Here is a 23,795-nt window from a genome sequence, read left to right as displayed (position 1 = left end):
AGACTTCCCTAGTGCTGTTTCAAAAGAAGCAAACAGCAAGAAAAAGAAAAAGTGAAGGTACAAACAGATAAATTGCCCTCAGTTTGAGAGGTCTTGATTTATAGTAATGAGGCCTTTACATTAAAGTTTAATTTACACATGCCACATCTGTGAGTGGCAAATCAAATAAGCGTCCTTAAAGTGGGGACTAATAGTGAAGGTTAGCTTTCAAGCCTGTCAATTAACGTAGATCGGTGGAGCTGAGCAGACAATGCAGATAAAGATTTAAAGATGATCACTGGCAATTTGCTTTGACTGCTAATAGAGAATGGAATTAAGTGCCTACACTTAGACAGATGGATTTTGAAAAATTGCATATTGCATTCTGCATTGAAGCTCGCTTATTATAAGTGTCAGACTCTCTCATTCAGTCACTGCATCTGTCTGACTCTCTCTGTCTTTACATAGACACATACAACATGCTTGCTTCCATTCATGCTTATATATGAAAAAATATTCACGCCAACAGTAAATATCATGATAATAGTTTCTAAATACACACACACACACGCATGCACAGGTTTGTTTTGCTATCAAAGTGAGGACATTCCATAGGCGTAACGGTTTTTATACTGTACATTCCATCCCCCTACACTACCCCTACCCCTAAACCTACCCATCATAGAAAACATTCTGCATTTTTAAATTTTTAATAAAACATTGTTTAGTATGTTTTTAAAGCTATTTTAAATATGAGGACTCATGAAATGGCCTCATATTTCATGTTTAAGTCGTAATACCAGTGTAATACCCATGTCATTTTACAAATTAGTGTCCTCATAAATCACAAAAACGCACGCGCACACACACACACACACACACACACACACACACACACACACACACACACATGAATAATGAATTAATAATGAACAATGAATAATGAATTAATAACTATGATAAAAAAAAAAGAGTTTAATATTAGCTTAATATTGTTTAATTCTTTATCCTGGAAAGTAAATATATTTTATTTATATTTTTATATATTTATATTTTTTATTTTATTAATTTCTCATATTTATTAATTCATATAAACATGAAATAAAATTAATTACTAAAATGTAGGACTTCAGAGACAAAAAAATATGAGAATTCTTAAAATATATTCCTATTTCCATCAAAAATGAGAATTATTTTTAATAATTATATTTTTATTATTTAACAACTTTATTAATTAAAAAATTAAAAAAAATTAAATTAATTGATAAAAATGATATAACATGATAGACAAAAATGAAAACTAAGATAATTAAATATCTAATGACAATATAAATATCTAATGACAAATTAAAAAGTTAAAAACAGTACACTGATTTCATTAAACAAAAGAGTTTGCCAGATATAAGAAAGCCTATATGCACACCTGCTCATGCACAATATACACACACAGCAAGTACATGTCTGTGCTACTCTGTAACCATAAAAAACTAAACTTCACATTGCATTGTGCCTAATTCACCTCTTACAGGTAAATAATATATCTACTGCATCATAAACGGTATAGTCTATAGTGGTCGATTCATTTCTACTGCCGCACATTATATTCAGTATACATGGTATGTATGAACATGCTCACCCGTATTTGTGTATTTGTGCCCTGATATTTCACCCCTCCCTTCGTCAGTGTGCCAGGCGGCTGGCTCCCGGCAGCATTAGTATTGCCAGTCAGATCTTCAAGAGCGTGAAAGAATGAAGTGGAGCAGATGTGAGGAGGAAAGCTCAGGCCTGTGGAAGCTCTGAACCTCATAAACTAAGCCCATTGTAGATCTGGCTCCTATCTGCCCTTTGTCTTATCAGATCCTTAGAACCAGAGGATGGGATAATGCCATTTCTCGCCATCTGCCCCAAAGCTTCATTAAAGATACATGAACGAGCCCCATCTTATGAGGAACAGGTGCTATTGTTTGTCCCCGAAGACCTGCTGTGGTGAGGATGTAACTCGCGGTACTTGAGGAAGAGCATCTGTAGTAATCAGTCAGGCTGTGTAGCTGGCAGCCTCTTTCTCTCTTCACACGGCCGACCGGTTCATGGGGGTGTAGAGACAGACAGAGAGAGAGAGAGAGGCCTCTTCACCTTCAACGTCTCGCATATATCATCAGTTCAGTGCAGCTGATGAAGTCTGCGGTGATACACAGCACAATCTGTCTCTCTGTCAGAGATATACACATAACCCGGGCCGTGTCTTCGCTACTGTCCCCTGCCCTTAGATCAGGCATTAATTTACCCTCCGTTAAGAACACAGGCCATGTCAGGAAGCTACTTTGAAACTGTAGCTTGTCAACCTACAAGTTGCTAATAATTTAAAGCAGTTCAATTACAGTTAAAGGGTTAGTTCACCCAAAAATGTCACTATTTACTCACCCTCATGTCGTTCTACACCCATAAGACCTTCGTTTATGTTCGGAAAACAAATTAAAATATTTTTGATAAAATCCAATGGCTCAGTGAGGCCTGCATTTCCAGCAAGATCATTTCCTTTTTCAATGCCTAGAAAGGTACTAAAAACATATTTAAAACAGTTCATGTGACTACAGTGGTTCAACCTTAATCTTATAAAGCATTTTTTGTGTGCCAAAAAACAACAAAAAAACAAAATAGTGACTTTATTCAACAATATCTAGTGATGGGCAATTTCAAAACACTGCTTCATGAAGCTCCAAAGCTTTACGAATCTTTTGTTCCGAATCAGTGGTTCGGAGCGGTTATCAAACTGCCAAAGTCACGTGAACTGTTGAAAATTCACAACACTTATGACGTAACGAAGCCTCATTTACTGAAATTACGTGATTTTGCCACTCTGGACCACTAATTCGAAACAAAAGATTCGTAAAGCTTTTTTTTTTTGGCGCACAAAAAGTATTCTTGTCGCTTCATAACATTAAGATTGAACCACTGTACTCACATGAACTGTTTTAAATGTTTTTAGTACCTTTCTGGGCATTGAAAAAGGAAATGATCTTGCTGGCAATGCAGGCCTCACTGAGCCATCGGATTTCATTAAAAATATCTTAATTTGTGTTCCGAAGATGAACGAAGGTCTTACAGGTGTTGAACAACATGAGGGTGAGTAATTAATGACAGAATTTTCATTTTTGGGTGAACGAACCCTTTAAGCCACAGTTTTACCAAAAACTATTAAAAAAAAATTACACTGAAGTAAAGATGATTAATTTAACTTAAATTATAGCTTTTTTTTTATATAATATAATATAATATAATATAATATAATATAATATAATATAATATAACATAATATAATATAATATAATATAATATAATATAATATAATATAATATAATATAATATAACATAATATAATATAATATACATTTATAAAATTATTGTAATAAATATTTTATTTTCCATAATTGCTACTAAAAGGAAAACATAAATTAATCAAGGCAATTTTGTTTGAATTGTTCATTAAACTGAATGAATTGTTCATTAAAATGAACCGATTAAATTTACTAAGTAGACATATTAGCCAAGCATATTTGATTATTACTGGCATAAAAAAAAAAAAAAAAATTGTGACAGTAATCTGTTACCATACACTGATACTCATGGGGGGAAAGGGAGCTCATTGCCTGAAATGTTTTAAAAACAGCTGAGCTACAATCATGCTACTGATCACTAATTCCCAACATTGAATGTGGAGTGTCAGCGGTGGGTTGTTTAAACACACAATGTGCGCTTGCTGTAGGTTGAATGACCGAAATAAAAGGAGGAGGGGGGGGAAACCCCTGAAGTAAATAGGGAGCTATAGATTAATCAATGTTGTTAGTGGAAATGTTGACATCAGCACTTAGCTTCAGTAATGGTTTACAGCAGCAACTAATCCTAGGGTCAGACAGCCCAGCTTATTCAAGGAGCTGCACTGTACATGGATTACTAGAATAGGCTGCTGTGCGCTTCTAATCCAGCAGGTGCACTAATATGTTTATGCCTTCCTGCAGTGGCCTATGTAGCTGTAAATGTGTATTTGCTGGCATATCCTGACCCAGGCTGTCACACAAGCGCATGGAAAATGGAGATGTACAAGTCATTACCGTGCTCAATAGGGCCCCTGTCAGCACCCATGCTCCTCGCTGTCTTTTAAAGGGTCCCTTCGGGCTCAGGAGACGTGCCCCCCTATACATGTCCCCAACTCTCCTTAACATGAAAATAGAGATTGATCTTCAAGGAGCATCACTTTGGGATTCTTTCCCCTTTTAAAAAGGAAGAGAGGGGGAGTTGTTTTAACATGTCCAAAATGCCTTTCAGTGTTGACAAGATAAGACTGAGATGGGGAGGGGTGGCTAACTTCTCTTTCTCTTTGAGTTTTTGGAAGGAGCCAGAGAGCCTTCAGAGCCTTAGGTTAAGCATTAAGCACCAGCCAACCCGTTTTAAAAGCCAAAGGTGAGGCCGTACAAACTTTCGCAGCAGTGATGTATTTTGGTCCAAATTTGGAGCCATTTCCCTTGGACATTACCGTTTCTCGTTAAAAATCTCAAAGAAAGGCTCTAACACGGGGGTGTTTTAAATTTAGCAGGAGTGAAAACAGCTTTCACTGTTACTGTAAGTACCGATACGTCACATGCTCTTGCCCTCGCTTGACGCTGCCAGAGCCGAAATGACTGTGAAAGAAAACCACCTTAGGGGATCCATTTTAAGGCGAAGTGATTCTAGAGGACCTGGCAACCGCGTTCAATCCGCACGGCGAGCCCCGACAGCGTGAACTTCACACCCGCTACTTTGTGAACACACTCGGCGAGTGCTTTCTGGAAACTCACCAGCAAAGAGAGAGCGAGAGAGAAAGCGAGAGAGCTCTTTGCTGAATGAAACCACTTCTGCGCTCGGGAGTCTGCACATTATTCTGTTCTGAAGAGGTCAATTTTTTAAACAATCCCATAGATCCCCAAGTACACATTACTCCCACGTCACAGGTCATTTATCAGTTAACCGCACTCCTCCAGCACACGGCGGTTGCAGCTTTGAGCTCTAATCCCACCCACGCACACACATAAACCCACGCTCATGAGGCCGTTATCAAAGCGCGAGATACTCTGCTCGGCCGCGCTTCAGACCCTGATGACAATCGGGCCGTGTGGATCGATAGGGCTGAGTCGGACTTTGATCCCCGCTCTTTCTGTCAGCGCCGAGCCGGAATTAAGACCAGGTCTCCACCTTGGTGCCACAGACTAAACGCATTGTTCTCCTCTCTCTGCTCTGTTAGCGAGGAGTTCTGCAGGAGGTCCTCCACACAGATACAGGACTGGGAATAAAGAGGCTTTGTGCTGCGGCCATGGCTTTGACCTGGACCGACCTGCCTCTGACAATCCACTAGCCCACAGACTCAAAGGCTTATCGGTCGATGAGCACCGTGTTTTCTTGTTTTCATTCTCTCTTTTGTTCTGTGTGGTTTTTTAAACAGGTAAAAGATTAACGTTCCCGATACTGGAACAGGACAACTGGCAAATAGTGTGTTTGTGTGTATTTGGATGTATGTTACGCCACCGCTGACAAAAGAGTTGACAGAGGACAAATGTATTCTGAGGACTCACAGCTTGTGCACGTGTGTGCCGAATGGGGTAAGGTGCACAGAAACCAGACACTGGCCTACGCTCGGCTCGTCTGGAGGAATAACCAATAGATGACTTCTTGTTCTGCTAATTCCTTACACAGTAAAACAAGCCCTCTTGGAAAAGAGCCATTCCAATATGTCTATATTAAGTCCGGGGCTGTTAAAAGCAGAACGGCCCCTTCCTCCCCCACCCTTTGCCTTCGACTTCAGCTTTACTTCAAGTCCACCCTGGAGTTCATGTAAAAAAATGAACAAACAAAAAAAACAAGCATACGATACACACAACTGAGCTCCGATCTCTGAACTTCATGCTCAATTTGGCATAATATTATTAAGCGATGCCGTTTAACAGCCGTATTCTTTTGCAGAACACAAAATAAGATATTTAAGACTGTTTTTGCCCATACAATGACAATAATTTGGCTCCAAAACAACACTGGACCCCACTGACTTTTCATTATATGGAGAAAAAAAGCACAGACATTTTTCAAACTATCATCTTTTGTGTTCATACAGGTTTGGAACAACATGAGGGAGAATTTTGAGTGAACTATACCTCTTAACACACTTCTAGTTCTGTAATACATAACCTGTTTTTTAATCATTACAATATTGCTGATCGTAATTTATGAATAATCAAATAAGTGTGCTTAATATTACAAGGGGAGAATCGAGGATCATGCTGGGATGCTGAAATTAGTAAATTAGTTCAGTACAAAGATGTTGGGGGGAAAGGCTATTCCCTTAAGAGCACCAGCAAAATGTGATCAGTGTGTGTTCAACAGAAATATCTTCTTAAGGCAAATTCTTGTTGAGCCTCTAAGAACCTAAAATGTAATTTAAGTCTGTAAATATTTCAAGCAATTAGGGTTGTATTGCATATAAAATATCAAAGACGAGCCTAAGGCTTTAGTAGTCTTCTGTGCTCAGCACTGCTGTGGCATAGCGCACATATCACGTCCACCTCTCTCTACTCATTTAATTTACTCACCATATGCTTTCAGGGTTACCTGTTCTAGAATGACACAATTAATGTAGGATTCAGTTTACACAATGTCAGAAAGCAAGAGAAGGGGAAAAAGAAATAAAGAAGGAAAGGGAGGAGAAAAAAAACATTTTTCTGTCAGGGTCTGGTCATAAAATTAAAAAGGTTTGCAATAAACTGGCTAAACCCGAGGGGACTGGCTCAAACAGCATGGGTAATGAGGGGAGAAAAGGACAGACATAAACAAACCCACAAATGAGTCTGAGGCCAACATCATTATCCCACATATACATCCCACATCTATGAAAACCGGCACCGGCACAATGCACAATACATCCCAAACCCTTTCAGACAGGGACGGTGTAGGGCAGCTGAACAGGAAAGAAAGGCAATAGTCCAGTGTGATATGCATTCATGCTTTCATTCATGCAATATGTTCATTTTTAATTTTTAATTTTATTTACTTTGTGGTCACTTTTGAATTATGCATGAATTATTTAAAGATCAATATTTATTTTTATGCTTGGTCCAACCTTCCAAATAATAAATATTTAAGATAGGCCTAATATAAAAGAGAAATAGTTTACTTAATTTTAAAAAGAAGAACAAAAATAAGGTAATACTTTAATAAGAAAAAGGAAATGATGCTGTTGCCAAAACCAAAGGAGAAAGACAACATTCTGTATAACAAAAATAAATAATATTAACTAAAATGAATCTTAATTAATAAAAATCATTGTCTCTTTTCTTCCAGATATACAGTCAAACCAAAAATTATTCAGACATTTTTGATATATTTTTACTAGTGGGTGCAGGACACTATAGTTCATTTATGTAAGTGAGGATAGCAAAATAAAGTAAACTGTGACATATTATAGCCAAAAATTCTTCATACAGTGGACTACCAGTGAAATTGATAAAAATTTGGAACCAAAAATTATTCAGACACTTTGACCTGATCATGTTTTGCTTAAGTGTTATCTGACATAATTAAGATTTTTTTTAAACTATAGTGAATAAACTGTATTAATGAATGAAATGTTCAAGGTGTCTGAATAAATTTTGGTTTGACTGTATGTAATTATATTTAAGAATTTGGCAGCTAGTTTTCAGCAGGAGAATGGCAGAAATATTATCATGAAACTTTGAAAAGTATTAATATGAAATAAAAAAAATATATTTAATACAAACCAAGTTACAAATAAATTTGAGTGTCATTGGACATACAGCCTTTGACAAAGATAAGGTAAGTGATTGATTTGTTCACCCTTTTAAGTTGATAAGCCTATTAATTTTTTAATCTTATATGGTTAGTGGTATTTATCATTGTTTTTCAATGCTATTGCCTCAATGCCTCATCAGAACAGACCTGTGACCCATTTTTGGGTCACGACCCGCCAGTTTAGAACTGAGAGTCTAGAATCAGACCACCCATTAACTAAAAATGGCATTGTCCAGTGAGCGAGTCCATAAAGAGAGAGAGAGAGTGAGAGGAGCATTCTCCTTCTTCCTGTCATCTGTGTGCAGACTAAGCCACTGTCTTCGCTCTCCCCTTCCAGCAGCTGGGCCCGGAGAACAACAGAGAGCGCTCTGTTGTCCAGCAGAAAGCTGACATTGTTACAGCCGGGACTTTATTGCAGGCACATGAGAGTGTTGAGACTTTAAAACACGCTCAAATGTCATGTGCACACCCAGTGACGGGGAAGAATAATTATGAAAAAGGGAGAGAGGGAGAAATGGAGAGCGAGAGAAAGACAACTACAATTCAGTGTGCATGAAAAACGGACGAAAGACAAAACGGCCCATTCATTGTATTCCGTCGGGAATGCTCGGACCCTCCTCCGCCCCATCCAAACACAAAGCGGCCCTTTTTTTGTACTGCGACGCGCAGGGCTGAATGCTTTGCTTTGCCACCCTAGCCCTAAGAAAACACGGGCCCCCTTTCTAAACTGCCGGCTGGCCGCACACAGTAGAGGCTATTAATGCCTTGCCTTCTTTCCCCCTGTGTGTGTGCCCACTGCGGAGGCTGAGGACCACGTTAAAAAGCCAATGCAAAGACAAAACAGTTTGCTCAACATTAACAGGGAAAACACTGGGCCAGGCAGGAGGGGAGAGGAAACTAAGTCAACATCACACTGGAGGATGTGTTCTCCACCAACTGATATTTTTCCCCTCGCAGGGCCCGGGCACAATGAGAGCTAAGTATAGGTCCGTCGTGCATGGTCTGGGAGGGCTTGTGGTGCGGCGGCGAGTGACAGGTGCTTTCTGATGAGATTCAGGGGTTGATGCTGGCCGGATAAGCGCCCGCTTTATAACACCGTTGACCAGGTTTGGACTCGGCAAACCGCTCTCATGGATCATGAATCAGCTGGTGATTTTCATGACGAGCAGTTAAGATGAGATGCGAAGATGCAAGGGCTCCCAAAATGCCTTTAGTTTGTTAATTTTGTTTTTAACAGAGTGTCAATGTCACTATGCATGGTACTTTTATCCCCTGCTTCCTCACAAGTTTGTTAAAGGGATAGTTTACCCAGAAATAAAAATTCTGTCATCATTTACTCAACCTCATGTTGTTTCCTTTCTTCTGCAGAACACAATTTTTAAGACTATTAAACTGCTTTTGTCTGTACAATGAAAGTCAATGGGGTCCAAAACAACATTGGACAACAGTGACTTTTAATGAATGGACAAAACACCACAAAGATATTTTTCAAGATATCTTCTTTTGTGTTCCACGGAAGAAAGAAAATTATACAGGTTTGAAAGAACATAAGGGTGAGTAAATGATGACAGAATTTTTATTTTAGGAGGATGAACTATCTCTTTCAGCCATAAAACCATTGAATCATGAAAAAGCATGAAGATGTTACGCAGTTAACATAAAAATCAGCCTGTGTTTGTCTACTTTCTCAAAAACTGGTCACTTGCAATGATCACATATGGAACTACACAAGTATGTCTTTGTGTTGCACTCTCTGACTATATACTGGAAACATGGTCTTTAGCCTGAACATATGCACAAATAAACCGCATACTGAATGCTGTCTCTTCTATCAAATGATGAGATTCTGTAACCTCCCTCTTCCTCTTGGCAGAAAGAAAAAGAAAAAGAACCAGCAATTATTTGATCATACAGTGAAAAGTAATGCTAAAGACAAATCTAGCTGCTAACAGAAAGCACAGAGTTGTAGCAATCAACGCTCAGCCAGGCGATCACTGTTTATATTCGTAACATCCGAAACTGTTTGAACTGGTGTTAAGCGTTCTACCTTCATCCATCCATTAGCTTAATATCAAAAGCATCATAGCCTATTGGTGAGGATGTAACTATTAGGCCCGTTTTTATGCATCATTAAGTTTTAAAATGGGCCTACAGAAGCTTTATTGTTTGAACCGCACATGACTTTATTTAACGTCAGCGTTTCTCCTGCTTCGTGACAAGAAGCCACATTTCATAACTAATTAAATTGATCCCCCGCACCCCCTCCAACTAAGCACAGTAAATGGAATTATTTGTATCCAAGTGTCAATATATTAAATCAAAGGGGGCTAATGAGTCGGGTCACCGCTTTCTTTTATCTCCGTTCTCGCATGTTGGGCTCTTCATCAGCTAACAGTCTCCGCTAAATGGAGGATGAGCGCGTTTCAGGCTCCGCCGCACTGGGCGCAAGCCAAGAGGATTTGATGAGACCGTTATGGCCCTCACTCCTGGTGGAGGAGAAGCTAGCATACTCCACACCGTAAAAAGAAGGGCATTAGCACACAGGAAAACGTGTGCGCACAGAGATGTAAACACACACCCGCGCTCATTTCCTTCCTTATTACAATCCATTTGCCTGGCAGACAATGCTAATTGGCAACACATTCTTTTTTAGCGTAGCTTGTTTTCAGCGCTGTCTCTGCATAAATGAGACTTTAGCATGAGAGATCACAAGGGTGCTGGGAGACAACCAAAACCATCTAACAAGAGGCAAATTAGGAGCATTATCTTTGTTCAATTAGACACCCCTATATTTATCTAAAAAACCCAAGCTGAATTATTCACCATTATATGGCGCCTGGTGCATTTGAGGGAGCTTAATGAAATATTGGATTTAATTGTTGTTCATTGAATTAAAAAGGCAAACCAAATGGCTCTAGGCTAAAGACAAAGCTATGGTAATTAGCTTCATGTGCAGCAGCTAAATAATGGTGATTGTAATATGACTGAGAGGAGACGAAACCGGCGTACAGTAACTGGATTACAATTCTCTTAACACGGATTCTGTCGAGCCAGGGGGAAATAGAAAATATGTTAACAGGCCACAGGCTCTTTTAATATATGACCTTCTCCTTAAAAAAAAAAAATAGAGAACAAAACTACAAAAACAAAGCATTTATTAATTCTGGATCTCTCATATTAATAAGCAAGGAGCTAAACTAAAGAAAAAAAGAACATATCCCATATATCCCAAAGAAGAAAAAAAAGGAGAGACCTTTTCTTCTCTCAGAAAAAGACATAACGAATGAGTTCCTCAAAGTCTTGTGTGTTTAATTAGGAGGCTCTGTTCTGTCTGTGCAGACAGGGTTTCTTTTTGTTCAACTTCCTCTGTGAATTCTGTCACTGCTCTGCAAAATAGTGAGAGGGGAGACCTGAACACCATTATGCAACTTCTCAGAACAGACTGCTATTATTCCTACATCCCTGTTTGTGAGCTTTGAAATGCCAAAAGATGAGGAGAACGGCTTAACAACCTGTGTAGATTCTCAGACAAACTGTCGAGCTTCTCGAGTGTGCATCAAACAGTACTATTACACAGTCAAAATACACAAGAATTTTGTGTTATTTACGATTAAATTAGTTTGTCATGACCAACAGATGCGGACGTGTGTTTTGTGTTTGAGACCTGGCTCTGATTAACCCTTTGGCCTGGCCTCCTCTCCCACTGATAAACACGGCTATGAAGCAAACTCACAGTGGCCTGGGGAAATGGCACACATATGAGAGAGATCGGTCTCTCTCTCTCGCTCTCTCACACACACAGACATTTGTCTATCAGTCCACAGGAACAAAGGAATATCCTGAAGGCCCACTCTTCCACCGGCCTCTCAGACTGTTCAAAACACATTCGCACATTGTGTCTATCATCTACACAAGTCGTCTTTAGTCTGTCTGGCTTCACTATGCTGGTGGTTAGCCGTGTATAATTAAAAAGAATCTTTAATCTGGTGGCTGTATGCAGCTATTATCAGTTAACCCTTAGAGGCTCCCTGCTGCTCCCCCACACCATTTAAAACCACATGTGAGGGAACCTTTCCTGCTTTGAAGTGAATGTTGACAACAGCTTCTGCTTTAACTGTAATAGTGCCACTCTTCTGCCACTGAGCTGGAACGCACAAGTTTGGTATCGTTGTAAAGCGCAGCATTCCAACTTTGTGAATATTCATAGCGAATTCTCGATGGCAAGTCTGAACCAATGAAATGTGATTTTCAAACTAATGCTGAAGTAAACAAAATGATCTTACTCACTCTGACTGACAGATCTGAAGCGCACAAAGATGCCTCAGACAGCACGTGATCCCAATATACACGTATAAACAGAATCAAAATATCTGTCTTGGCAAGTATTCACACAAACATTATCTGTTATGTCTTAAGCAAATGTTTGGTTTCCCCAACAGTTGGAGAAAAACATCTGATGTGTAACATTATATTAGATAGCCTACGTTTGGTACAGTAGGTCTTAATATATAGGCTGTCTGTTTCATTAATGTTAATCAAACAATTGTGGAATCATGGAAATAAAAGTTGAATATCTATATTTTTCCTATAGATATGGGTTTTGACTTGGTTTGTGCCAAATTTGGTGGTATTACCAGGGATTTTAAGGTATGGTTGCTAGGTGATTTTGTTTTGGAAACTTCAGTAAACTTTAACTCGATTTTTCTCAAAATCGTCTTTGTTGACTCTATCGATTTTCAAACAGGTGTAGCTCAGTCATTTTTTGTCGGATTCCAACAAATCATACACCATTTCGATTTTTTTTTTTTTTAAATAGAGAATGTGAGAATAACAATAACTCATTTTTTGAAATTTGCTTGTTGCGACTCATTTTGCCAGCATGGCTCACATATATAAAAATAAATGTGTATAATCAATCAATCAATCAATCAATCTGTCTATCTATCTATCTATCTATCTATCTATCTATCTATCTAGGTCTGTGTGATCCAGCCGGTGCTGGCAGGAGAAAGAGGGGAGGGGAGGGGAGGGGAGGGGGGTGACGGGTGGGAGGAAGAAAGGGGGGAGGACAGCGGAAGACAGCCACGTGGAGGTTTCTCTCAGTAGAGTAGCAAGAGGAAGCGGAGCCCTGGGGTTAGATAAGTAGAACCAGGCCTGTACAATGACAGAGTGTTTGAACCGGCGGTCTGCTTTAAAACACAGGAAGCGACCGTCGGCACAACAATGGCCCTACACGGACAAACAGCATCTCTGTCCGTTGACAAACACAGCTCAGTGTGACTATCTCTCTCTGTCTCTCGTAGCTGCGGCGTGTGAGAAGGGAGATCGGAGCTAATAAACTCTTGTTTGCTGTGATATGAGAGACAGTATATGAGCGTCATAATGGGATTCTCATAGAGAAAGAGTTGTTTAATCTCAACGGGAATTTTTCCTCAAACACACCGCAGCCTCGCCTCTTCTCAGTATCTAAAGTTCACGCTGACCTTTGAGGGAATCATTCTTCTCTTGATGTTTGTGCGTGTGTGTATACAATAAGATGAGCCTGCCTCCACCTGTGTGTTCTCCTCCCTACGTCACCTCAGTTCACATCGTACCAGCCCCAGCGTGCAGGAATGCCTGGAACCGAGCCAAGTCTCTGCTAGAGATGCACGTCAACCCCGGCCCAGATCATCCCCAAGTCCAGCCTGGGAATTTACAGCTGCTGTCGCAAAACAGAGCCCAGAGAGAGACAATAGCACCTAATACACATGCACACATGTACAGGCCTTTGAAATCTCGACCAAGCACAGCAGCTGTAATCATAAGTATTAAGTGTAAGAGATGTATGAGTTCAGAGGACAATGAACAGTCTCTCCTAAAAACTTCTTGGAAAAAGAAAGCCTTTTTTGCTCTAACCTCATATACATGGACATGTGTCATCATCGTAAGGGAGCACAGGCAAAGAAAAAGACAAGGAAATTTAAAAGGCAAAGTGATTAATCGCATATCAATATCATTACGTTAATCAAACTTTTGGCCATAAACTTAGCACTGTTTGACTACTCATTTGTCAGAGTATTGTTTTAGTTTTCAGCACAAGAAACTCAAAGAGAAAGAAAAAAGAACAAAAAAAAAGAAATAAAAGAAAAAAATAAAGCAGTTTGAAAAGAGAAAGAGAAATGAAATGGGTTTTGAACAACTGGTGTTTCAATAAAATTACTTCAACAGAAAAAAAAAAAATCTTATATTATATTATTATTTATTTATTTTCTAAATTATATTATCTTACCATAGCTAAAAAACATTTTTTAAAGAAAATTAAAGTACCCATTTTCTGTTTATTTAATCTCATTTCTGGCTAGGATAATAAAATGAGATATTAAAGATCTCTCACATATGATTTTCTTTCCTACAAGAAGCAATCCACAATAACAGCTGATGTTAATAGTATGAGGGCGAATAAAACAGAGAGAGAGTGGAGCTGTCAAGGAGACTGGCTCTTTGTAAACAGGTCAGCGGAACCCGAATCACTCAGCTTGATTAATACCAATTCTAAACGGCTAAGAACAACACAGGCTTGCCTTCCTGTTGGAGGCAGTGGCTTTTACATGTTCTTATTTGCGCGGCTTTACTTGTCTTACATAAGTAACACATTTTCTCTTTCAGATCAAGATTTACTTCTACATTTGTTTTTAATTGTTCCTAAGCCTCTCCTTCAATCTCTGATGGTGCTTTTAAGTTTGTGCTTCAGTCACATAACAGTAATCCGGTCCCTGGACGGAATTAGTTGCCATATGAAATTTCTCAACAAGAGGCTTTTGGCTAAAGGAATAAATAAGAAGTAAAACCTTGAGCTTGAAGTTCTGATAAGCCTCTAGCGCTGTAATCTAAACATCTGTTATCTTTAAAACAAGTGACATTGTAATTCCTGAAAAGACAAAGTTTCAATCTCTCCGTCTCTCTGAGCTCATTGTACAAAATGTGAAAAGATGAAACTTAGAGAAGGGTAATTTAAAAGTGGTTTGATTTGGGCAACGCACAGTGCCAAAGAACTCCGGAGAAAACCAGAATTGGTTTTCCGAGCCAGCATTGTATTGCGTTACAGGCCTGATGGTTTCATTTGGACCCCATTCAGTCCCGTTTGCAGAATCCACTGATGCGATCAGTTACATCATCAATAAAGGTCTAAAGCGCCACTTAACATGTGAGCCAAAACAGTAGCGCTTTGATGGGGAGTCTGGCTCTTTAAATCGTGCACACGCTCCATGCTAACAGCGGGGAAACCCAATCCTTGCATGCTGTTTTACCACTCAACTTTTACGTCTTCTACACGAAGGCTGAAGAGCTTGTTTGGAGTACTAATTAACTCAAAAGCTGTTGTATATTAAGAGCACTGGGCATTTTTTGTAGAGCTAGCTCTAATGAAAACAGAGTGCCAGGGAACTGCATTAGCAAGCCTCCTCCTCTCGCTTCCCATTGCATCGTACTCTTGTCTTCCGACTTTCCCTTCTTCTTCATCTTTACTACAAGCCGTGGCCTCTGGAGACGGAAGTTAAATGGGTCACAAAGGGAGGCAATGGTAATGATATATGAAAACGAAGTCAGAGAAGATAAAAAGCATAATAAGATACAGGTCCTAAGCCTGACTTTCTTGGTGTCTTTGTTTCTGGTGGTGTTCTGGTCTTAAAATGTGTGATTAGGACCCAGTGTTACAGCCTTTAACAGCAGCAGATAGAGACTGTCTCTTGTGTTTAAATCTTGGACAAGTGGTTCCATCAAGAAAAGGGGAAAGAGGGCTCCATAAATTACAGTCAAGAAAAATGGTTAACTGCACAAGCTATTAAAGAAAACATATCATTTAATTGGTAAGATTTTTTTTTTTTTTTTTGGAAAAAAGTGTCTCAAGCTCACCAAGGATGCATTTACTTGATAAAAAAATACATAAAGAAGTAATATTATGAAATATGATTACAATTTAAAACATGTTTTTTATTTTTTATATATATATATTTTAACCCTGTGGGGTCTGAGGCTGATTTGGGGTGCTGTAGTAGTTTTGACATGCCCTGACATTTGTGCTTTTTTCAGTTGCTTATAAACATATTAAAGATAAAAGTCTCATTACACTGTATTCAGCACAAACCAGGCTACAATAATATGTGTGCAACAAGTATGTACATGTTTGTATTTTTGAGAGAATTATGTATATGCATGGTTTTTGAAAAAAACAAAACAAAAAAATAAGTCATTGAAATAAGGCCTCAAAACACATATTAAACATTTTGGGAACTGTATATTTTAGCCTAGAGTTTTTACTTCACAATGATGTAAAAATCATTCTGACTACTCGGACGCATAAAACAATGTATTGATTTAAAATTTCTAAGATACTTTTTGTTTAGACAGGCTATATGCAAAGAGGCGTGAATCTTCATGAATAATGCTTCACACCTGAAGAGATTAAGACCCTGCCCCTAATGAGCCGCATAATGAGCTTTTCAGTCAGGAATGTGAATGAGTGAACTAAGAAAGAATGAAATGACAAAAGAAATATATAATTTTTTTGTTTGCAGTAATTTATTCCTGTGATGGCAAAGCTGAATTTCAGCATCATTACTCCAGTCTTCAGTGTCACATGATCTGTCAGAAATCATTCTAATATGCTGATTTGGTTCTCAAGAAGCATTTCTTATTATTATCAATGAGAAATATTTCTTTTTAAAAAGACCAGACTTGTGAAAGGTAGTGTATGCGTACAATACAATGTGACAGTAAACCAAAGGCTACCTTGTTTCAGCAAAAGCTATAATATTTTGACAGCATAGTGGAAAAAAGTTACATTAACATAGCTACTTAAAGGATTAGTTCACTTTCAAATGAAAATTACCCCAAGCTTTACCCACCCTCAAGCCATCCTAGGTGAATATGACTTTCTTCTTTCTGATGAACACAATTGGAGAAATTTTAATAAATATCCTGACGCATCTGATCTTTATAATGGCAGTGAACAGGGGTCACGAGTGTGAGCTGAAGAAAGTGCTTCCATCCATTTTCTTCATACGTTGAATACGGAAGGTGGTCTAACGGAAGCTAGATATTTTACTTCATAACTTGTTAAATATGAATTTTTTTTTTTTTTTTTTTTACACAAATGCATCGATTTGCTTCGGAAGGACTTTATTAACCCCCCCGGAGTCATTTGGATTACACATATTATGATGAATGGATGTGGATGGATGCACTTTCATCAGCTCATACTCGTGACCCCTGTTCACTGCCATTACAAAGCTTGGATGTGTCAGGATATTTATTAATATTTCTCCGATTGTGTTCATCACAAAGAAGAAAGTCATATACACATAGGATGGTTTGAGGGTGAGTAAAGCTTGGGCTAATTTTCATTTGAAAGTGAACAAATCCTTTAAGTTAGCTACTCTTCAGTGCACTGCAGGAATGACAGTATAGCATAGCCCAGCTGTTTAGGATGAGCTCTGTCGCTAGTTGAGAACATCCAAACCCAACAGCTTCCTCTCCTAAAGGTAAATAAACTGTTCACATGAACTCTTACTCCACTGCTACCGACTGAACACAGTATGCATGTAGGGGCCTGTCTAATGGAAAGCGAAGAGCGCTAACTCTTGGCGCGGTGGAGATCACATAACAGACGGTAGTAGCACAGTGGCTAGTTCTGCGGGCTCTTCAACAGCGCAAGCCTTTAACAGATTGGGCCTTTCTCTTGAGAAGTGCACTTGAAAGACGTTTTACTGCCGAGCTATAAATCTGTTGAGCTTCGGGCTGTGTAAATAAGACAGTGGTTTGGTTTTACCTGACACATCTGAGCAGAGAATGAAAGAAAGGCAGATGGTTAACCTCACAATGATAGGTAGAGCACTGAGAAGAAAACCTTCCTGGATTCCAATCTGAGGGCCTCAAGCTCACAGGCCTTGAAGTATATGTCAAGTGCACAGGAAGATATGAGATGTGAAATAGAGAGTGAAAAGTGAGGACTGAGAGGTAAAAAATGAAATGAGTGTGTAAAAAGAGGTGAAAAATGTGAGAGAACATCAGCAGACATAATAGTGAATTGGGTGTGAATCTGGGAGAGAAAGGAGGAGTGGGGAATGTTGTACCTGTCTCCAATGAAAGCAAGCAGGGGAAAAAAGAAGAACAGGAAGAAAGTATCTCCAGGCATGGGCTGCTCTCATTGCCCTTGGCTTTAATGTGTGTATGGTGTGTGTAAAGACCTTGACCACTGCCACTGACCAGCTTGTGTACATCCATGTCTCCGACTGGGTGGTCTGCTAACCTTGCTTGATGGAGCACCACATACCACACAAACCAACGTCCCTCTCACACAAGCACACAAAGGCACACTCATTCTTCTGCTGCATCTTTTCCCCCTCTTTCTTCACATATATGTCACATTTATTTATGGCGCTCTTGTAAGCATTCTCTTTATTCTCCCTCCTTTCCATTTTTTCATTTCACATAATTGCTTGATGGAGGGGGGAAAAAAAAGTGCAATCCACTTTGTGGCGAGAAAACGGATTTGGGTGACCACAGTGTGTACTTTGCAACTAATCCAATTCAATTATTTTTAAGCAAAGAGCAAACTTTCAATGAGCCTATTCTTGAAGCACACTTATAAAGAGAGACCTTCAAAAGATCACTCAAACTGACTTAAAGCAAGCAGCAAATATTTGCAAAAGGCAAGGTTTGCGCAATTTACGTGTCAACAGGGTATGTTTACAGGATTGTCGGCCGCAAATGAACGCGAAGTGATTTTTCCAATATTGGACAATGGGAAACGGGGGCTAACAGTAGCGCCTGTGCTGTTTTTCCAAAGCCGCTGCCACGTCACCGCACTGGGATGGTGTAATTTCAGAGGCATTTATCACCGGCTTTCATGTCTCAAACCCTTAGGGCACTTTTCCACAAAACATGCAAACAGGCACCACTTGGTGTCATTAAGCTTTCTCTCATTTCTGTTTTTTTTTTCTCTTCCTTCATTAATTAGGGAGTGATAATTATTCTACCCATCTATAGCCCCTTCCGAATTACCATTGGCCAATTATCCTGATTGGTGACAGTTGTAACGTGATTGATGACAGTTGTAAAAACAAAGTAACGGTTTTTGACAGAAGCGCATAAGAGGAGATGAAGACGTGAAAGTCGAGCACTGACCTGGATCTGCTGCTGGAGGAGATTGATTTTGTGCTGTTGCTGCAGAAGTTGCTGCTGTTGTCTGGCAATCTGCGAAAGCAAAATGATTCGTTTAGCTGAACGCCACCAGAAACCTTTAACCCTGGCCTAAAACATTAAAGGATGTACGTTATCATAGTCTATGAGTGAGCAACTGGATTGATTGTACCATGTATTTATGCAGACAGATAATATATGCAATCAGAGCTTGTGGGTAACATCTCTCGTCCACCAATTGACCCTAATGACTGTAATCAGAGGCCTGCTTATGTTTATTATACCCAGCTCCAGGCCTGGCCTGGGCGATGTGCCGCAGGGTGAAAGACTGGCATGTTTATGCAACCTAAGAGTGGTCGGGTCTGCCCAAGGGTGGGCTCTCCACGTTAAGCGCATTGCATCCTCCCTCTCTCTCCATCTCTCCCAGCCCCTGCAGACTCCCCCGTTCCTCCTCCTCAGTTAGCCTGACAGCCTTGGTTTAAGTGTCATTTAATTTTCATTTTCAAATATAATTACAAAGTGTTCACTGTAAGATATCACCCGTCTGCAAATGTGTCAGGATTAATTTGTGCTGGCTTCTTCACTAGTGTCAACAGTTAATTACTGTGTCGTGTCTGGATGGCTAAATGACATCCTAACTTCAGGCTCCCCTCCCTCCCCCTCCCTTTCTCTCTCTCTCTCTTTTCTATCCTCTCCTTCCATTTTGTTTGTCATTAATGGAAAGGAACATTTGCAAAACGGTAAATTCCTGCTATAACCATTTATTAAAATCAGCTGAGCATACAATGAAGATACAATCCTCATAAAGTTCGATATTAATGTGGAGAGTCGGGTGACATTAATAGGACGAATTCGTGTATCAGGTAAACGCAGACCACATTAATATGCACCTATTCATCTGCATATTAAATTGACAGCAATTATATGGTTTCGCCATAAAAACAGGGAAGATGGAGATGTATCTTGTGCGACATTAACGGAGCTCATGAGCTGCTGATGCCTTTAGTACGCCTCATTTGATTGAGCTACACATGCTTCTCATGCAAAGTTTGATCTAATAGTGATCAATTTCCCTACCAATTTACGTGCTTCCATATTTCATTAATTATATACAATGACCGTTACTTTGTGCATCCGTCCTCACAACCACAGAGCCCGATTTATCAAGGAGCGAAACATCAAGCCATAAACTAAATTAAAATATTAAAATGCTAAATAGAAGGACTCATTACCTATTTAAAAGCAAATAAGAGCAATCTTGTTTTAAGTGCTTCTTCTGATAAATGAGGCTGTAAAATGAGAATACATGATGCATGGCTGATAACATCTTCATTAGACCAGTTTTAAACAAAACAACTGGGTTTATAGGACATATACACTATGAAGCAGTGAGAGACAGTTTGGGGAGAATTTATTGAAGTCTGACTTTTAAGAATTTCAATTGGTGCTCCACCCTGGTTTGCAAATTCTCACCTGCTCTTGCTGTTGGCGTGCCAGCTCCATTTGCTGACGTTGTTTCTCCATCTGTGAGGCGGCCAGTTTCTTCTGCTCATCATGGGCAGCCAGGAGCTGCTCTCGCAGGCTGATGAGCTGTGAGATCATGGTGGAGAGCTGTCGCTCCTTCTCTGCAAGACTTTCTGGAGTACCTGCGACAGAACACATGCAGTCAAACATAAGGAAAGAACAGAAACAAAGTCTTCTCTCCATGACCCCGTACACTCTCCCAGCAGTGAAAAGAAAAGGTTTACATCTCATGTTACATCAGCCAGATGTCCCTCACCTCTTAAATATAGTCTCTATATGAAGGCAAAGGTCAGTTATCCTAGAGACAGAACAGCAAACAAAGCAAGTGCTGGAAAACAGAGCCTTGTTAATAGATCTGCGCATCAGAGATATAAAAAGCTCCCACAATCGAGAAGCTCCTGGGATCAGCGAGTTTTTTTCTTTTTTTTTTTCTTGAGAGGGCAGGACAGAGCCAGCAAATTCTGAGCATCCAAACAGCTACAGCACGTATCAGTCAAGAGAATTCCTAAAGACCACAGAAGGCGGTCCGGGAGGGAAACTCTAGCTCCTTCAAAGCCAAGAATGGAATCATCCAAACAGCCTAAGTCTGACAACGGAAAGGCTTCATTAAAAGTGCGAAGGTCGCGAGTCCCTCACTTTCTCTTTCCACTTCTGGTGATCGCGGCTTCTCGGAGAGATGGTGAGGAATGGAATTGTTCCTATTAAATAAGAGGAGCTGTCACAAAACGAGTGAAGGTGGCAGATTAGTGACAGACAATACAGGGCAAGTGTGTGTGCGTGCTGGCGACAGTTGCACGACTGGAGGCGCTGCCATGTAATGACTGCTCTCAATTCTCATTAAGAGAGAAGCAGACACAAACACCTCGGAGCTGACGTGCCTCTCGCAAACAGGGTCACCGTCACCTCTGTATCCTCTCATTATCTCGCTTGCACGCATCAAACACAGTCTCGCTACCCAACGCATAATCGCACCAGACAATGTGCATGCCTACTGCACGTCCTCCCATGAGGCTGCGCTGTACCTTTAGCTAATCAATGCTAAGTGATCCTGCCTCCGGACAGTAACCTGCTGCTGCATGAGAACAGTACGATTGGCTTGGCTAGCAGCCAGCTCAGTGTTAAATTCTTTCCTGGGTGTCTTCCTGTGCTCCCCTGGCCACATCTGTCTTGAGTTTCTCTGAAGCGGCTCCCTGGGGCCTGCTCTAGTTCAACTATTTTAATTTGACTAAACACCTGATTTATTTTATCTCTCTGATGAGGAAGGCCGTTTGTCTTAATAGGGCCTGTCAACCTCCAGCCCCCATTCAGAGCAATTTACTGGCCAGGACTGCGCGGCAGAAATGAAGGAGAGAGGCTGCAATTCTCCATTTACCCTCTCTCTCTCAAAAAAAAAGACACCTAAAAAGCTCCCATTCACTGCTACTGCCTGTGGTTTCCTTGTGCCTGAATTGACTTTTTATTCAGCCGACTACACTTGTTGTGAATGGCTTATCTGTAAAATTGATACATTTGCTACCGATTTTATTAACCTTTGGCTTGAGTCATGAAGGGCCGTATTTAGCGGCTGCCGCTGTCAGGACTGACATCTGCCCCTGTGCACGCTCAGTAAGAGAAGGGGACAGAGAGAGAGAGTCAGGAGGAGGTGGAGGCGGCAGAGCATCTCTCAGTGGACGAAGGGAGAGACACTTCAAGTCAGAAGGGCTGTTGGATGTCAAATAGCATAACATGCTCCTCCTCCCAACAGAGAATCTCAGGGGCCTCTGGGGGAGGACAGGACTCATATCCTACTGAGGGGCAAACATCTGGACTCAATTCTGCCCACTCAGGAGCTCTCCGGACAACCCTCCAACTCAATCACACATTTCAATCACACAATCCGCTATACTCTGCTCTGAAATACAACAGTCAGGAGTACACTTCCATAAGAATACATGGCATAATTATCATTTTTCATGTATTTGAGTGTGTAGAGCTGTTATATAAATGTTGTATGTACTATATTTTGGTAACTGATTACACACGCTACAGTAGCCGAGTTTTACCGAGGGGCCGCCAACTGTGGAGGGCCCAGCACAGGTTCTGTGTGTGCGAAGTGCTGGTCTGCACAAACACCAGCAGCATACTAACAGAGGCTCCATTGTTTCGTCTCCGGCTCGATTGTCCAGAGCTCACCCCTACCACCCCACCCTGCTACCAAAATGTCTTCCCACTTCTCTCTCACTCCTGTTTTCCCCTCCTTGGATTTCTGCCCTGTTCTGGTCCTATCGCATTGTTTTCTGACTATAACTTCTCAGTGGATAATGTAAAGTTGAATGTCTTGAAAGATGTGCACTTGAATACCAAACAACAGGCTGATATTTAACAATATTATACAGAGTATTGTGTAAAAAAATATATAGCTATTACATAATCTAAAATCAAAATAATAATAATAATAATAATAATACTGTTAAATATTGGCCTAATAGCCTAATATGTATACATATATACACAAATAATGCATGAATAAATAATATTTAAAAATAAAATGTTAAAATTATACATTAAAAGTAATATTACATGTTAAAAATGCTATAAAATAATGTGATAAAACACATTTTAAATCTCATAATTGAGATATATCAATGAATACATATGCATTTACTTATTTACTTGTCTGGACAAAACTCAATTGTGAGAATTACGTGAGAATTGTTCAGATTTTGGTACTCCGTTTTAGTATAGAAAATCCTGTTCTTCCTGCACTGAATTATAGATTTGTTTTAAAAGCAGATAAAACTTTTATTGGCAGGGGAGCACGGGGGGAGCTCGGTCTGTATCTGTCTGCAGAGTGCTGACAAAGAGAGCAGTGGTGCATATTGCATTGCTCTTAACAGCAGTGAGTCTGGCTGCTCTTGTAAAGGTGTCTCATTGCATTGTCGTTCTTGCTTGACAGGGTCTGGCCAGGAGATTCAGAATAATGAGAGCAGGTTAAGTTTGTCTAATTCATCAACGAGGACATAAGATTCCACTCAGGACCTTTGGCTGAGAGGGAAAAAGAAAGAATGAGCAAGAATATGCGAGGGAGGTGACATCAACAGAACATTTACCTTCCTCTCTCTTCACTGTCACAAACCAGATTGGATGGCATTTCCCACAATGTCCAACTCGAATACCGGAGAGAAACAACTGCGACTGCAGTGAATGAGCGAGAGAGGGAGCTGTCAAAGAGAGGGCCCACCAGATAAAAGACACTTTGTAGGGGTGCGATTTGTTCTGTCCAACAGCCATTCTGCCACCCCAGG

At 40.0% G+C, this 23,795-nt stretch overlaps 1 protein-coding gene across 18 annotated transcripts in view; it reads right to left on the bottom strand.

Moving 5' to 3' along the window:
* sox6 (SRY-box transcription factor 6) overlaps positions 1-23,795 on the bottom strand; it is a 252,272-nt gene that overhangs the window by 50,514 nt on the left and 177,963 nt on the right. For all 18 annotated transcript variants that reach the window (XM_051901722.1, XM_051901715.1, XM_051901723.1 and 15 more), the window contains 2 exons: positions 20,461-20,633; positions 18,973-19,041 (listed from right to left, as the gene is read on the bottom strand). In XM_051901722.1, the coding sequence (XP_051757682.1) occupies positions 18,973-19,041; positions 20,461-20,633 (242 nt within the window). The remainder of the gene's footprint in view (positions 1-18,972; positions 19,042-20,460; positions 20,634-23,795) is intronic.

Source organism: Ctenopharyngodon idella, chromosome 7 (genome assembly GCF_019924925.1).
Source record: "Ctenopharyngodon idella isolate HZGC_01 chromosome 7, HZGC01, whole genome shotgun sequence".
Taxonomy (NCBI): domain Eukaryota; kingdom Metazoa; phylum Chordata; class Actinopteri; order Cypriniformes; family Xenocyprididae; genus Ctenopharyngodon; species Ctenopharyngodon idella.
Note: the sequence above shows the minus strand (reverse complement) of the source record. Positions and strands in the feature narration are given on the sequence as shown.